Here is a 14,958-nt window from a genome sequence, read left to right as displayed (position 1 = left end):
CACCACCACAAAATGAATGGATAAATAAATAAATAAATAAATAAATAAATAAATAAATAAATTATTGAATGAAAAAATAAATACCCATTAATAAAATAAAAAAGAATAAAATAAATAAATAAGTAATAATAATACATACATAAATAAAAAGATAAATAAAATAAAATAAAATAATAAAATAGAATAAATAAAATAAAATGAAATGAATAAAAATAAAATAAAGGAGGGAAACTACACACTTCACTTAGATAAGATGAGATACATTGTGTTAATATTTTTACCTTAGAGCTGCTAGATTTCCACAGACACATATACTTTTTCCTGGCTTCAGAAAACTAACAGCTTTCTGCTCCAGTTAAACCAAAAATGATCACGTAATATAAAAACAAACAGCCAAACGTCTTGGCTCAAAAACAGGCCTAATGGTTTTCTCAGAGGGATTTATTCCCAGCGCTCGCTCTTCCTCCTTGTCTTGTCTCTTTCTCGCATCTCTGCCCACGTTTGTTCAGCCTCACAGAGGAATGTTGTCTAGTTTGTTTGTCAGAGAAAACAATCGCTTATTAAAAGACACAAAAAGAAAACATGGGGCTGTGAGATAGAAACTTCCAGAGGAAACCTCAGGAGGACAGAGGGACACAGCAGAGAGCTCTCAGTGTACGTTACAAACTAAAGGTTCGTTCAGGTTCCTCTGAGAGGAGAAACACATCAAACTCAAAGTCCTCTACATGTAAAACCTCTGTGACTCTGACTGCACACTGATTAGTTTCAGCAACACTACAGCACAGCAGGAGGGATGGAGCGTTTTGGTGCTGCACGCTGCAGACAGTAAAAAAGGAGAAGAGGGAAGAGGCCTGGATGCTGCAGCAGCTCCAAAGCTGCGTGATGAGGAGCTTTGCTGCTGATAATCACTGACAGCGTCCGTCTGTCCCAACAGATTTCCAGGGACACAGAATCAGTGATTAAAACACGAGCTCAGAGTCAACATAGAGTGTTTTTTGACATCTGAGTTAGTGTGAGCGTGATTCCCAGTGTCTGTGGGTCAGGAGGACGCCGTCCATCATGTTGGTCACTCTGTGATTAAGCTGCCAGACGAGCTCACTTTTCAACCTGAACTTTGAACTCTCAGACTGCAGGAATGTCAGCACACCTTTGGTCTCCTCCTGGAGCCTCTGCCAGTCATTACACAGCTCAGAAATGTGAAAACATAACAGTGTTCCCAGCAGAGACAGAGCTGTTAATCACCAGGAGCAGGGCCTGCATTTTTTACTTTGATAGGAGCCGTTTGGCCTCGGCTGGATTTGAGTCATTCAGGTTGACACAAATATCTACAAGGTGTTTAAAATTCTACATGGAGTGGAAATCCGTGGAATATTTATTGACGAGAATTTTTTGTTTTAATTTATGAAACTGTACATGACTTAGTTTTTTATTTTGTATAAATGTCCAAAAATTAAAAAAAAAGAAATGAAATTTTAGAAATTTGCTAGTTTTGAAAATTTTTAAATAAAGAAAAAAAAATGTTTTTAATTTAAACATTTTCAAAAAATTGAAATTAAAACATTTTATAAAAAACTCAGACTTTTAAATTTCAAAAATTAAAAAAAAAACATGAAACACTGACGATTCAGAAATCAATAAAAAAAATAATGGGTAAAAATTTAATTTAAAAAAACTTTGGAGTTAAGAAAATTTTGCAAAATAAAAAAACTTAAATGAAAAAATTTTGCTAAATTGTCCATTTTTTTGACTTTTTTTTTGACAATACTTGAATTTGAGAACATATATTGATTATATTTCTCAACTTATCAATTTTTGTTGTTTGCTATTGTCTTGCTTCATATCAATCATGTATATTAATATTATAGGGAATTAAACTTTTATTTTCATTTCAAGACATTAATAAAATTTCAAAATATTTTGAAATTTAAAAAAAAAATCAAAATTGTTTAAAAAATATAAATTTTTAATTTGCAAATTAAGAAATTTATTTATTTATTTATTTATTTTTTTGGGGGGGGGGTTAAAAATGCAACAGTGTCAGATAAAAGAATTTCCCAAAATATTGCAAAAATGTGAAAAAAAGAAGTGTCTAAAATTTGCCAAAACTAAAAAAAAAAAGCTTTTAAAAATCACAAAATTTTTCAATTTCTGACCAAATCCTTGAATTTTATAACATTATTGATCATTTCACTCAACTTATCATTTTTTGTTATTTGCTAATGTTTTGCCACATATCAAACGTGTGTCCTAATTCATCACGTTGTCAGTTAAATGAATACATCCACACAGAATTTAAATCTGTATTTTCTTCCAGATTAGTCTTTTTGTAGATTTAGTTATCTTCCCAGGGATCTCTAAACATTGGCAGATTTTTTTATACTTGCTACAGCAATTCGGACTTCATTTTTTTCTTTTAAAAAGTTGAAAAAGACATTTTTTTCTGGACCGGTCAGGTGAATGTGGCTCATGTCAAATATAACAAGACAAGTTAAATGACACCCTGCATTCTCCTGAATCTCATCTCATAGACTAAAAATAATAAAAAAGATAAGCCCAAACTTTAGAGAACAACTTTCTCCAACATATTTTTCTCCTCAGCACAAACTTTCCTCCTCTCTGATGTGACTCTAACGTTCTGCTACAGCTGCTCCCTGCATGTGAAGGATCTGACTTCTTCCAGCACTCTGGGTCTTATTCCTGACCTCGTCCTGACCTCGTCCTGGCCTTTCTGCTCACAGCAGCAGCAGCAGCAGCAGCAGAGGAGGAGAACATTTGCTTAATAAAACCCTGAGGCTCAGAGATGAAACATCGTCTTGACGTATAGACGATGCACGCTGCTGGGGGACTGACATCACAGGACGTGGAGGAAACAGAGGGAGACGACTCCAGGCGGCGAGGAGCAGGCTGAGTCAGAGCAGAGGATGTTTCTGCTTTTATTGCACAAACAGGTTGAGTTTTCCTGCTAAAGCGAGCTTTAACTCTGATCATACAGTCACAGAAAAGTCAGAAACAAAGCATTCCTCCTCAGCTGCTCCACCGCTGAATCCCAGCTGTCTCAACACGTCAGGAGATGAGTTAGAGTCACGTCTCAGACGCTTTGACACGTGTGGAGACGTTAATGATTTATGAAACACCTGCAGCAGCTTTATGGACACAGACCCTTCACCTTTACTGGTAATTCAGAGGGTTTGTTTTCTTCAGGGGATGTTTACTTCTCCTAAATGCTTCAAAGTGTTTAATATTTAATGTGTTTTACCATGTGCTGCTGCTAAATCCTCCCCAGAGGAACTGATGTTTCTCACTTTCATTTATTGCATCCAGAGGTTTGAATTACCCTGAACCAGGAGTCTGCATTGAAGCCATTTTCCCTCAGCTCACCTGGATTAAAGTCAATCAGGGGCCACAGAATCTACTTTACCTTCACTATAAAGACTATAAAGTGTATAAAATTCTATACAAAGTTAAAATCCAGTGAATAATTACAGAACCAGAATTTATTTTTCAATTTATAAAATAGTACATATAATGTCTTAGTTTTTTAAATAAATCTGAATAAAATAAAATAAAAAAAGAATTTTCAGAAATTTACCAGTTTTAATTTTCTTACATTTAAAAGATAAAAAAGATTTTGAAATTAAAAAAAACTTGGCAAATTTTAGAAATTTTAAAAAATAGCAAATTTTAGAAATTTAATTTTTTTTTTCTAGATTTCAAAAGTTGCAAAAATCCCAAAATTTAAAAAGAAATTCAAGTAATTTTGAAATTTCAAAAATTTGAAAAAGTTAAAAAAAAGAATAAAAAGAAAAAAAAAAGACTTCAAAAAGAAATTTCAAAAATTTTAAATAACTGGAATTAAGAACTTTGAAAGAAAAAATCAATTAATTTGGTAATCTTTCTTAAATCTGCAAAAAATATTTAAAAAAATAAAATTCAAAAAATTTGAAAATCTGTCAAAATAATATAATTTTAAAAAATTGCAAAAAATTTAAAAACTTGGAATTAAAGTCTGCAAAAAAAATCTTTAAAAATTGAAATATAAAAAAAAAAATCAAAAAATGATTATTTTTTGACAGAATACTTGAATTAGATATTTCTTGATAATGTCTGATTCATCATCTTTTTTTGTGATTTACTTTAGTCTTTTCACATTTCAAGCAAGTAGTAGTCGTTAAAATCAGTATTTTCTTCCAGATGAGTCTTTTTGTAGATGTAGTTATCTTCCCAGGGCTGTAAAACTTGAGGTTAGCCACAGGTGCATGGAAAGTTGGTGGGCTGTTGATGTTGTAGGAGGTGAAGTAGAGCGGTGGCAGGCTTTATTGACAGATGGGATGAAGATTTAGTTCAACTAAATGTTAACGCAGGATTTTATTTAGTGTCAGTGTCTTTAATCATCAATACCCTCTGGAAGAAAAATAACTATTCTTTGTTTCATGAATATTTCAGGTCTAAATGTTTCTTATTCGTTATTTCCAGGGTGATTTTGTTTGGGCATGCTCTCATTGGGCAATGATGGGATTCACCATAACTTATAATGAGGTGAGATTACAAAGAGGAAGACGAGTCCAGACTTCATCTTTTTATGAAATTAGCCAGAAATTTATACGTGGGTTTATTTCCAGTAACAATCAATTAATTGTAACAGAAATTAGTTGAAAAGCAACCATTTGGAGACAATAGATGTTTGAAAATGAGGGAATGAAGATTTCACACATCATGAAATGAGGAAACATTTACAGATTTATTCTGTACGTGGAGTCAGGAAGTTCATTTAAAACTGAAGTCTTTCATCGCTTTGGTAAATCATCATTTATGATCATTAAGTTTGGATAAAGTTTGGATTTTTGAGTGCTTCTCATTTTGAAATGTAACAAAGAAAAAATCACTCCCAGTTAACACACAGGGATGACAGTTATTGATAAAACATAAATAAAACTTCATCGTTTGTTTCCTCCTCAGATACAAACTCAGACTGAAGCCATGATGTGTTCGAGACGCCACAGACAGTCAGTGATTAAAGGACAGCTCACACACACACACACACACACACACACACCTGAACATTTCTGAGTCATTTCCTCAACTACACCCGCTCCTGAAGACACAATAAATAAAGGTATGTCTCAAACTGAAAGTCTGAGTGTGTGACTCAGCCGATTGTCCTCTCTTCATTTGTCTGTTGTCACAAAACCAGATTAAATAACTTAAACTGAACAAGTTTTAACTTTTGGCACAGAGATCCTGAGCAGATTAAGATCACACAGAGTCTCAGAGCTCAGAGAAAAGCGTCGGACATCAGTCTGTGTCTGACCCCGTCCTCTCGCTCCTCTCCGGGCTCGTCGCTCAGGGAGTAGAAGGACGGCCTCAGCTTATGCTTCTTCTTCTGGCCCGTCATGTGGGGCTGGAAGAGGCGGCTGATGGACTGGAAACCTTTGGACAGATCTGGGAACAGGTCCAGCTCTTCTTTCTCCTGCAGGACCTTTTCCTGGACCTTGTCCTGGACTTTGGGCTCCCCCAGCATCTCCCTCACGGTCTTGGAGCTCCCTTTGTGCAGGTAGTGGTAGGCCCTCTTCCCACAGTTGTCCCTGATCCTGGGGTCAGCGCCCAGCTCCCCGACCAGCAGAGTCAGGACGTACTCCTGGTGGTGCAGAGCGGCGATGTGCAGAGGCGTGTACCCTGCGTGTGTTTTGGCGTTGACGTCCAGCTCCAGCCCTCCTTTCTTGGACAGGTCGGTGATCTTCAGCAGCATGTCGCTGTTGCCACACTTGGCTGCCCAGTGCAGGGCGGTGAACCCTGACATGAAGTCCCTCTTCTCGGCCAGCTGGGCGTCTCTCAGCAGCAGACCCAGGACCTGGCTCCAGTGTCCAGACGCACATTTGACCAGCCATTCGTGCTCCGCCTGCTCCAGGGGGACCGAGGAGGGCGCCCTGGACTCCTCAGACGCCCTGGTCTTCACTGCCCTCCTCAGCTGAGGGGAGCTGACGCTGCTGCAGGTCGACTCCACTGACGGCCTCCTCTTGCTCCTGGAGGGGTCTGGTTTGGGACTATCAGGGGGGTCATCAGGGTCCACTCTCAGTTTGTGGATCTGGACCCTGGTGGTCCCTGGTGGCACTCTCAGAGGCAGAGCATAGGGTTTGTTCTGGACTCTGGTGGTCTCACTTTCTGCTGCGTCAGAGTCGCTCTGAGTCTCAAAGCTGAGCACCTTTCTGGCTCTGAAGTCCTTGGTCATGCTCCTGCGCAGAGCCAGCTGTATGGGGGACAGCTCTGAGGGGTTTTCATCCAGCTCTCTGGCCTCTTGTTGATCCGGCTCAGGTGATCTCTTCTCCTCTGCGTCCTCACAGCTCTGAGTCCTCACAGGTGGGCGCTGCTGCTCACCTGTCAGCTGGCTCTCTGTGTTTCCTGTCCTCTCCTCGGTCTGAGTACCTGTCTTTAATAAATGCTGATACATCTTCTTGGCCACTACGAACCGGACTCCGTTGATTTCTTTCACGAAGGCGACGTTGTTGACAAAGGTCTTGAAGAGCTCCCGGTTCCGCTCCTTTTCGGCCTGATCGTCGCAGTTTACTGAATCCTTGAACTTCGCCACCAGGTCGGACTTCTTCACCCGGCCCCCTTCCGCTATCAGCAGAGCCAGGACGGATTCCTGCGTCAAAACCATGTTGAAAAGTCTCCTTTCAGCTCCCACAGATGATAAAACGCCGACAGTTCGTCGGTTCACCTTTGTCCGGTGACGGCGCAGTGCGAGCCTCCACCTGGCCGCCCCTCCCCTCCCCTCCCCTCCCCGCTCACCTGCAGGAGGCTCTTTCCGGGGAAAGCGCAGACGTGGATTTCATTTGACTAAAATATGCAGAAGTTGGTGCCTCCGGGCAAATGTGCTGCGATGAAGGAGGCGCCTCACACCAACAGGTGGTTTAGTAAAATCATTATTCAGGATGGAGATTAAATCATTATTTGTAGTAACAGCTAAACTTCCACACATCCTGAGCACACTTAGAAATGATAAAAAGGTGTAAGAAGAATTCATTTAGACATTTTCAGTGAGTTAAGACTCAATAATTACTATAGGCTAATTATTAAGTCATTATGATTATTTAACAGGTGGAATATGCAATATTCATAATTCTGTTAGTTTTACTGTTCATTGTGTATTGTTCAGTGTTGAATCTTGGACTCATTTTGTTCTTATGTAAACAAAAATAATATTTTTCTACGTTTGTATATTTCTTTAAATTTTCGTATTTTTCTTATTATTCTATTTTTTTCACAATCAGGACAAAGTGTATACATTTTTATCAAAAGTTAAAATCAAGTGAATAATTATCAAAACCAGAATTTTTTTTAATCTATGAAATTGTGCATGGTATCTTAGTTTAAAAAAAAAATTGTATTAATTTCAGAAAAAATATTCAGAGATTTGCAAGTTTTAATTTTCTGAAAATTTAAAAGATAAAACAAATGTTTTGAAATTAAAAACAAAGAATTGCCAAAATTTTGAGATTAAAAAAAAAAATTATCTAAATTTCAAAAATTGAAAAAAAATCCTGAAACAAAAAATTTCAAGTTGAAATTTAAAAAAAATGGGGGAAAAAAAAATGAAATTTCACAAAATTGCAAAAATGTCAAATATTGGAATTCAGAAACTTGAAAAAAGAAAGACAAATAATTTGCAAAACTTAAAAATGATAAAAAGGCGTAAGAGAAGTTGATTTAGACATTTTACAGTAAGTTTAGACTCAACAATGACTATAATTAAGTCATTATAATTATTTAACCGGTGGAATATGCAACATTCATGATTCTGTTAGTTTTATTGTCCATTATTGTTCAGTGCTGGTTCTTGTATTTATTTTGTTCTTGTGTAAACAAAAGTAATATTTTTTCTACGTTTGTATATTTCTTTACATTTCTAATTTCGTATTTTTCTTATCATTCTATCTTTATTGTTAATATTGCATTTTTGCACTTTCTATGTGAGCTGCTGTGACAAGAAAATTTCCCCAATAAGAGATCAATAAAGAATATTCTATTCTATTCTATTCTATTCTATTCTAGACCCTACAATTACACATTTATCAAAATATTGTATTTTATTTTTTCAGATTTTGTTCCTCTAATAGTTTTAGTGTCTTGTGCATTCAATCCTAATCCTTTTTTTTACATTACCCTTAAAGATATAAGGTATTCCTCTGTCCATAGGGGGCACCAAAATCAGCAAAAACAATAAAAATAAAAAATTAATAGGTGATTTAACCTGTGGCATAAAGAGTGACTCCTGATTTCAACACAATGCACAAACCCAGCACGAGTCCTCTAACAATGTCACAAAAGCAAGAACAACACAGAGAAGGTGTTACTTGTATTACATGTATGGAAATGTGCCTCTGTAAAACCTATTCTGGCCCAAAAAACAAAAATATACATACAAAAAAAAGGAAATAAATAAATGAATAAAAAAATAAAGAAATAAAATAGAATAATCAAAAAGAAAAACAAACAAACAAACAAACAGAGAAAAAGGTAAGGGTATTCATGTTTTTTAAGCTCAGTGTAAAAACTCCCCAGGGCACCTTAGCTCCTTGTACCTTCTAACAGCCCCTGCAGGCCTTTATAGACACAGGCTTCAGTCTTGGATCAGACTGCCTTATAGGTAAACAATTAGATTGTCTTTCCTGATTGGCTGACACACTTTCTTGTAAAATCTGTGACCTCATTGATTCATCTGAATATTAATGCCTTACCCTGAGGAGACACAGCCACAGCTGATTACACAGCAGAGATGATTTGGTATTTTTATTGTCTCAACAGCAGACACACATATTTCTTCTCCCCCTCCTCCTTCTCCTTCTCCTCCTCCTCCTCCTGTCGTTTGGTGTTGCAGCTCTCTCTTGTCCTGGCTTGTAATGTTTGCAGCATGACATTCCTGGACTGAATGGGAGTTCCTGAGAAGTGGCCATATTGGAACGTATGTGTCCCATCCGAAGATGAAACCTGTGCGTCAAGATAGTTCACCGCCAGCTTTGGCGCTCAAAGATACGTTACCGTTACCGTTTCTGGAAACATGAAAACGACTGATTAACGTATTTAATCCTAGAATTCAAAAACGTTTCAGGGATATGAGTCTTTTTTAACGCATTGAAGCTCATATTAATGCGTGAGATGTTTGTAGTTTGTTGAGGAAACAAGAGTCCCAATTTGTGATCCTAAGCAAAATGTTGTTGTTACTTTATTTATCTAACATAATCTAAACTTAGCTTGTACCATTCAAACAGCTCTTTTGAGGACTTATCTGGTTCCCGCCGGAGTGAAAATAGATTAAAACTGCTGTTTTGTGAAGCAAAGCGACAGAGAGGGCGCGCAGCAGTGAGTCCTCTTGTCTCCCGGCTAGCAGCCTCCCTGCCCAGTTAGTAGCTCTTCTCCGTCTTGTGTCCCTCTCTTCCTATCTCTGTCATCTCTCTGCTCAGTAGTTTAGCAGGCTAGTACGGAGAGACGAGGGCTGCTCCCTTTCGGCTCAGTCTGCTCAGCACAACCAACACCATACATTCCTCACCATGGCTGCCACGGACGTTGACGTGTTTTCGGTGAGTGGAAACAACGCCTTTTTTCACCTATCCGGACCTGAAAAACACAGCGAAGTGCCCGCTATGGGAGCGCTTGGTTGTGGTTGATAAAAGTGTGTGTTAGCTGCTGTGTGTGTGTGTGTGATAGTGTGTGTGTTTGTGTATGAAGCTTAGCCTCCCCCGCTTTTGAAGGCTTGTAATGTGGGCACAGCCGAGATGGTGGAAGTGATTTCTGTCATGGTGACTGGGTTTGTTTTAGTTAAGACGAATAAAAGACAGCGGGAAAATGCGACCGTTGACTATTTAACGTCGTGACTTCCAACGTTAGCTTCTCTAACTGACGAGTTGGGTGTAACGTATGGCTCCGTTCACATGTTAACTGCTGGCGTTATGAGAAGTGTGTTAAAATTGTAAAAACCTGTAAAGGAAAATCTAATGTATTTTCTGAATTTAGTATTTAAAACATGAAACACTCGTTGGTTGTCTGTCAGATTTAAACGCTTGAAAGTAGGACACCTTTGCAAGTCACTGCTGTGCTCTATTGACACACATTAGAGCCCTGCCACTTGAATAGCTTGCATTTTTGTCTGCTGAACGGCACAGTTGTGTTGGTCCACACACCTCTCTGTGGTCTCAAAATGTGTTTGCATGTGCAAAATTTAACATCCGCACTGTTTTCACCCACAGAGTGAAATTTACATGCGACTTTTCCCATCCAGATGCTGAACAAGCACATCCCAGTAGTAGGCTGGGCATGAATCCTGCATTATTATCACAGTGACAAGCCCTGCCATTCAGGTATCATGATGCAATACAGGCTTATAGTGGGATAGTTGGCCTCCTGTGTCAAGAATTCAAAGCATGTGTATGCTGGAAAAAAAAAACAATATTGCAGCGAGGAGGCGTGTGCACAGGAGGGGATTTAAAAAAGGGTGATTAACTTTTTGGCAGATGCTTGAAGAGATTCTCAGTGTGGTGAATTGGACAGTAAGCAGTGCTGAGTTGCAGGGATAAAAAGATTAAGAACACACTCAGGGCCACTCCTACCACTTACTGGTGCAACACATGTCTGCAAAGGAAAGGGTTCAAAACAAAGGGGGTGAGGGTATTTCCTGGTGGGCACTTCTTAAATCAGTATTGTGTCCATGAATGGGGTGCACACTGAAAAAAAGCAATCTTTTCAAGTGTTTTTGTCTTATTTTAACTAAAAATGGTCTTATTATACTCGATATGTGCCACATTCAACTTATCAGTCCAGAAAATGTCTTGTTTCAAGTTATTCAAAGACAAAAAATGACGTCTGAGACATGAGACATTTTTTGGAATGTGGCTCAGATGAAGTCTAAAAAGACATTTTCTATTCAAAATAAGACAAAAACACTTGATAAAATGTCATTTTTTTGCAGTGCAGGTGCCATCTTGCTTCTTTAAAATGTCTCTTTTGGACTCCAGAAGCAGAGCATTGATTCATGGGAGAAATGCTGAGATTGCAGTGTAACAGGCTGCTGGAATGAGCAGCAGCACAGTTGCCTGACCGGCTGACTTCCTGTCTAACTTTGGGAACTAAGTGAGAACATATTGAACAAACTGACATGCTTGCCTGGCAGTTTGTGTGGAGGCCGTATTGTTAATTATGTGCAGCTATCGATAGAGGTGTGAGGCTCGCTCATGTGAATCCTGTTTGGCTTTGGGTCGACTTTCTAGGCCAGAGAGCCACATGAAGCGATCAGTCCGGCTGACTGCTCTCATCTATTGTTTTCACTCATTGATCGCTCTGTGAGTGAAGCTCGTAAATATACAGGATGTTATTCATTCACATGGTTATGTAATCAAACGTCCTATAACATATTTAGCATGTACAGTGCTTGGCGACCCTGAAGAGCTTTGTTTTTCCTCTGAGCATGCACAGCATTACATTCGCTTCATGGAGCGCTTACAGGCAAGAGACAGGGACTGACAGAGCAAGTAACCTGCACTGGGAAACTGCAGCTTTCATAGACCGTATGTACAGAGTTTACATAAACATGGTCCACATTTTTAAATCCTAAACAGATTCTAATACAGAAAGACCCATATGGTTTTTCAAGGCCGATACCGATACCGATATTTGGAGCCGATATTCATTTACAGTAAGAGTGAAAATACTGGTGTCACAACTTTGAATAGTACAAACTCCTACACTTCACTTTATTTTAATGTCTTTAAGCATATAGCTCCCAGGCTCAGCAGCAAGTCTTAAAAAGTTAAATGAGAACTCAGGAAAAAAAAAAAATACAATTTCCCCAAAAATAAGAGTTCTAAATTGATTTCTTATTGACAAAAATAGCTGATGCCAATGTTCTTCAAAATGCCCAATTTTGGCCTGTCTTATTATCACCATGTCCCTTATTAAAAGCATCAAAACGAATTTCTGGATTTTTTCCTGCAGTAGATATACTAGGAGAAAAGAAATGTAGTATCAGGATTTTTGTGTTTAATGAGTTTTAAATTATTATTATTTTTTAATACAAAAATGTGTTTTATTTATTTTTATTTTATTTTATTTTTTTATTTTATTTTATTTTTGTTTAATTTAATTTGATTTAATTTTCATTCTATTTATTATATATTTTTTTATTATTATTGTAATATTGTCTGCAATTTCATTGTACTTTTTACAATGAAAAATAAAGTTATATCTTTTTTTTTTTTTCAAATTTAAATCCTAGATTTCAGTCTTTGTTTATTTGCTGAGTTGGAAAAAGTTGAGATGTCAGATCCTCCTCATCATTCATCTTCTCCATATGGTCTGGTGATTAAAAACAAAAAAAACAAAAACCCCACAAACAAACAAACAAAAAAAATAAATAGAAAAAAATAAAAAAGCAGACTAAAAATGGTAAAAATCTGAATAATTGAAGAATCTCAATATAATTTGAAGTCTAAGTTTGCCTGAAGCCATGATCCTACTCCTGTTCGCTGTTTTTTGAAAGGACATGCAAACAGTATGGTGACAGCAGAAAATCTGCATCCCATAGACCTTTAGGTTTCTGTAGATTGTTGATGCCAAAGACAGAATTCATCTCTGAGCTGCTCAGAGCTACAAACAGTCCCTCCAGCTGTTACAGTTTTTGTTTATCATCGATCCAAACCAGAACACGTTAAACAGCAACTTCTTCCAGGCGCCTGCAGTCAGCATCAGCGTTTCCGCCTTGTTCAGGTCAGAGCATACAGGCTGTTGTGTATCACCAAAAATATAAGCTGCATGTGGAGCACATATACAGGCTGAGCTGCCCAGAGGCTCCAGCTCGTCACATCTAGAGCTGTAGATAAACACTGACAGCTGAGCTGCAGCTCCTGTGACCATGACTCAATATTCATCCATAGGATCTGTGAGTGTTAGAAAGCTTTCTGAATAATGTTGGCTGGACCTGGAGACAGATCCAGAGCTGGTAAGGTTTGTTTGATGGTGTAATAACCTTTAGGACAGAGAGAGCCAATCATAAATGTCCGACCTGATCGTGAGCAGATGACCTACAGGTCGGACGCCGCTCCGTGACTTCACACTCCTGCTGCACTCAGTCATGTGTTTTCACAGCTTAAAGTGCTCGGGTCTTTTTCTCTTCTCGTGTGGCACACAGTAGATGAAATGCATTTATCTATGTGGTATTTTTCTGGGCAGGTTATGTGTGTGAAGACTCAGATGGAGTACACCAATCTAACTTTTCTGGATCCAGTACAGATACCTGAGCTCTGGGTAACGACTGATAACGATATCAATCTGATACCAGAGTTAAATAACAACCTGCATGTCCCACTGTGGGGTAAGGCAAACAAGTATATGAGTACATGGAATTACTGAAGTTGAAATAAAATGATTCGGGATGCGCCATCCCTACGATGTAGGTTATTTTTTAACATATCAGTATCAGCTGATATCTACTCATCTTTAGAGCATCTTAAACGATCTTTCAAGACCCAAATAATCTTGTTTTCTCTGACTTTGTAAACACCAAAACTACCTGAGAAGAGTGGACTCTCTTCTTTTGTCTTTCTTCCTGTTTTTGATCCAAAAAACAGACAAAACGCACTTTTTTTGATCGCGTACATCTCGGGCGCTCCATCCTTCGATCCTCTCCATGATCTCTGTCATCTTTTTCCACGATCGCGCCGCTCGTTTTCTCTGAACTACCAAACTACCACGACACATCAATTCAGATTTTTTTTTTTTTTTTACGAATTTTGATATCGGTAAATATCAGTTATCAGCCGTAACAGCAATGTTAATATCAGATAAGCATCAAAACAACTTTATGGATTTTTTCCTGCAGTACAAATACTATGAGAAAAAAAAATCAATGTATTGTAGTATCAGGATTTTTTGTTTAATTATTTTAAATCAGGATTTTTTTTATACAAAAATCCATTTATAAATTAATATTGATTGATATTAATTTGTTTATTATTTTTTTTATAATTTTTATAAATTTATAATATAAATTCTTCATTTCAGTCTTTGTGTATTAGCCGAGTTGGAAAAAGTTGAGACGTCAGATCCTCCTCATCATTCATCTTCTTCATATGGTCTGGTGATAAAAAAAAATATTGGTATCAGCCCAAATTTTCATTTCTGTGCATCCCTAATATTTATTTAAACTATAAACCATCTAAATGTTTACCAGTTAAACAGCTTCAGATTTTACAGACATTACTGTTCAGTGTTAAAAAATTATACCCTGTAGATAAAACAACAAAGAAAGAGCAGCAGAGGAAATATTTCAAATCAAGGAGCCAAGAGCGGCAGTTAGCAACCTGGATCAGCTCCTTCCCTCTGATTCTGATCCAGCTTTGAGAAGCACCAGGACCCTGAAACCTGATACCAGGATCAGTATCAGTGTCTCCTTTATGGTACATTTACCCCAGGTATTTAAAGCAGGGTCAGGTCCCGCTGAGCAAACAGAAAGTGAAAGCAAGGCAGAGGTTAGCTCACCTGTAAATGTGGTTGGTTTGTCTTAGAAAGAGAAACTCACAGTGACAGAAATGTTTCCTGTTCCTGTCTCTGGATTCAGAGCCCGCCGAGCCGTTTAACCAGCTCTGTGATGGAGTTTCAGCGTCAGCTTTAAATAACATGAATAACCCGTCTGTATGACGGACTCAGGTGTTTCATCGCTCTCATTAGCACATGTCAGAGTTTTTGTATGAACGTCGTCGGGAGGAAAAAAAACTGATGCCTTTGTGTAAAATCAGCGACAGATCTACAGAAAATATTTTTCCAGGACAGGTTTTTTCTTCCTCGGGGAAGCGATGGAGGGGAAACTGTGTGTTTTAGAAAAGCATGTGAAGATGAGTGACTGGTACGTCTGCCTCGTAAACTGGTTCCTGTCCCTCTCTGTTTTTTTTTACTCTTTCCTGTTGGGCAGGAGCG

The 14,958-nt window shown here is 37.9% G+C and overlaps 2 protein-coding genes across 3 annotated transcripts in view; one reads left to right on the top strand and one right to left on the bottom strand.

Moving 5' to 3' along the window:
• Nucleotides 1-4,686: 4,686 nt before the first annotated feature.
• sowahaa (sosondowah ankyrin repeat domain family member Aa) lies at nt 4,687-6,752 on the bottom strand. Its single transcript, XM_074672713.1, has one exon. The coding sequence runs from the start codon at nt 6,653-6,655 to the stop codon at nt 5,273-5,275; it is 1,383 nt and encodes a 460-aa protein (XP_074528814.1). The 5' UTR covers nt 6,656-6,752; the 3' UTR covers nt 4,687-5,272.
• Nucleotides 6,753-9,386: 2,634 nt separating this feature from the next.
• septin8a (septin 8a) overlaps nt 9,387-14,958 on the top strand; it is a 56,060-nt gene continuing 50,488 nt past the window's right edge. The window contains exon 1 of one of the 2 annotated variants that reach the window (XM_074673091.1): nt 9,387-9,575. In XM_074673091.1, coding sequence (XP_074529192.1) covers nt 9,546-9,575 — 30 coding nt within the window. In that variant the 5' untranslated portion in view covers nt 9,387-9,545. The remainder of the gene's footprint in view (nt 9,576-14,958) is intronic. The other variant, XM_074673092.1, reaches the window with a different exon arrangement.

Source organism: Halichoeres trimaculatus, unplaced genomic scaffold (genome assembly GCF_033239565.1).
Source record: "Halichoeres trimaculatus isolate MK-OKI-2021-1 unplaced genomic scaffold, fHalTri1.1 fHalTri1_scaffold_6, whole genome shotgun sequence".
Classification (NCBI taxonomy): Eukaryota; Metazoa; Chordata; class Actinopteri; order Labriformes; family Labridae; genus Halichoeres; species Halichoeres trimaculatus.
The sequence above is the reverse complement of the archived record's forward strand: the minus strand, read 5'-3'. Positions and strand labels throughout refer to the sequence as shown.

Bases quoted from the DNA above. Each gene is read 5' to 3' on its own strand.
- sowahaa (XM_074672713.1), bottom strand. From the start codon at position 6,655: ATGGTTTTGACGCAGGAATCCGTCCTGGCTCTGCTGATAGCGGAAGGG.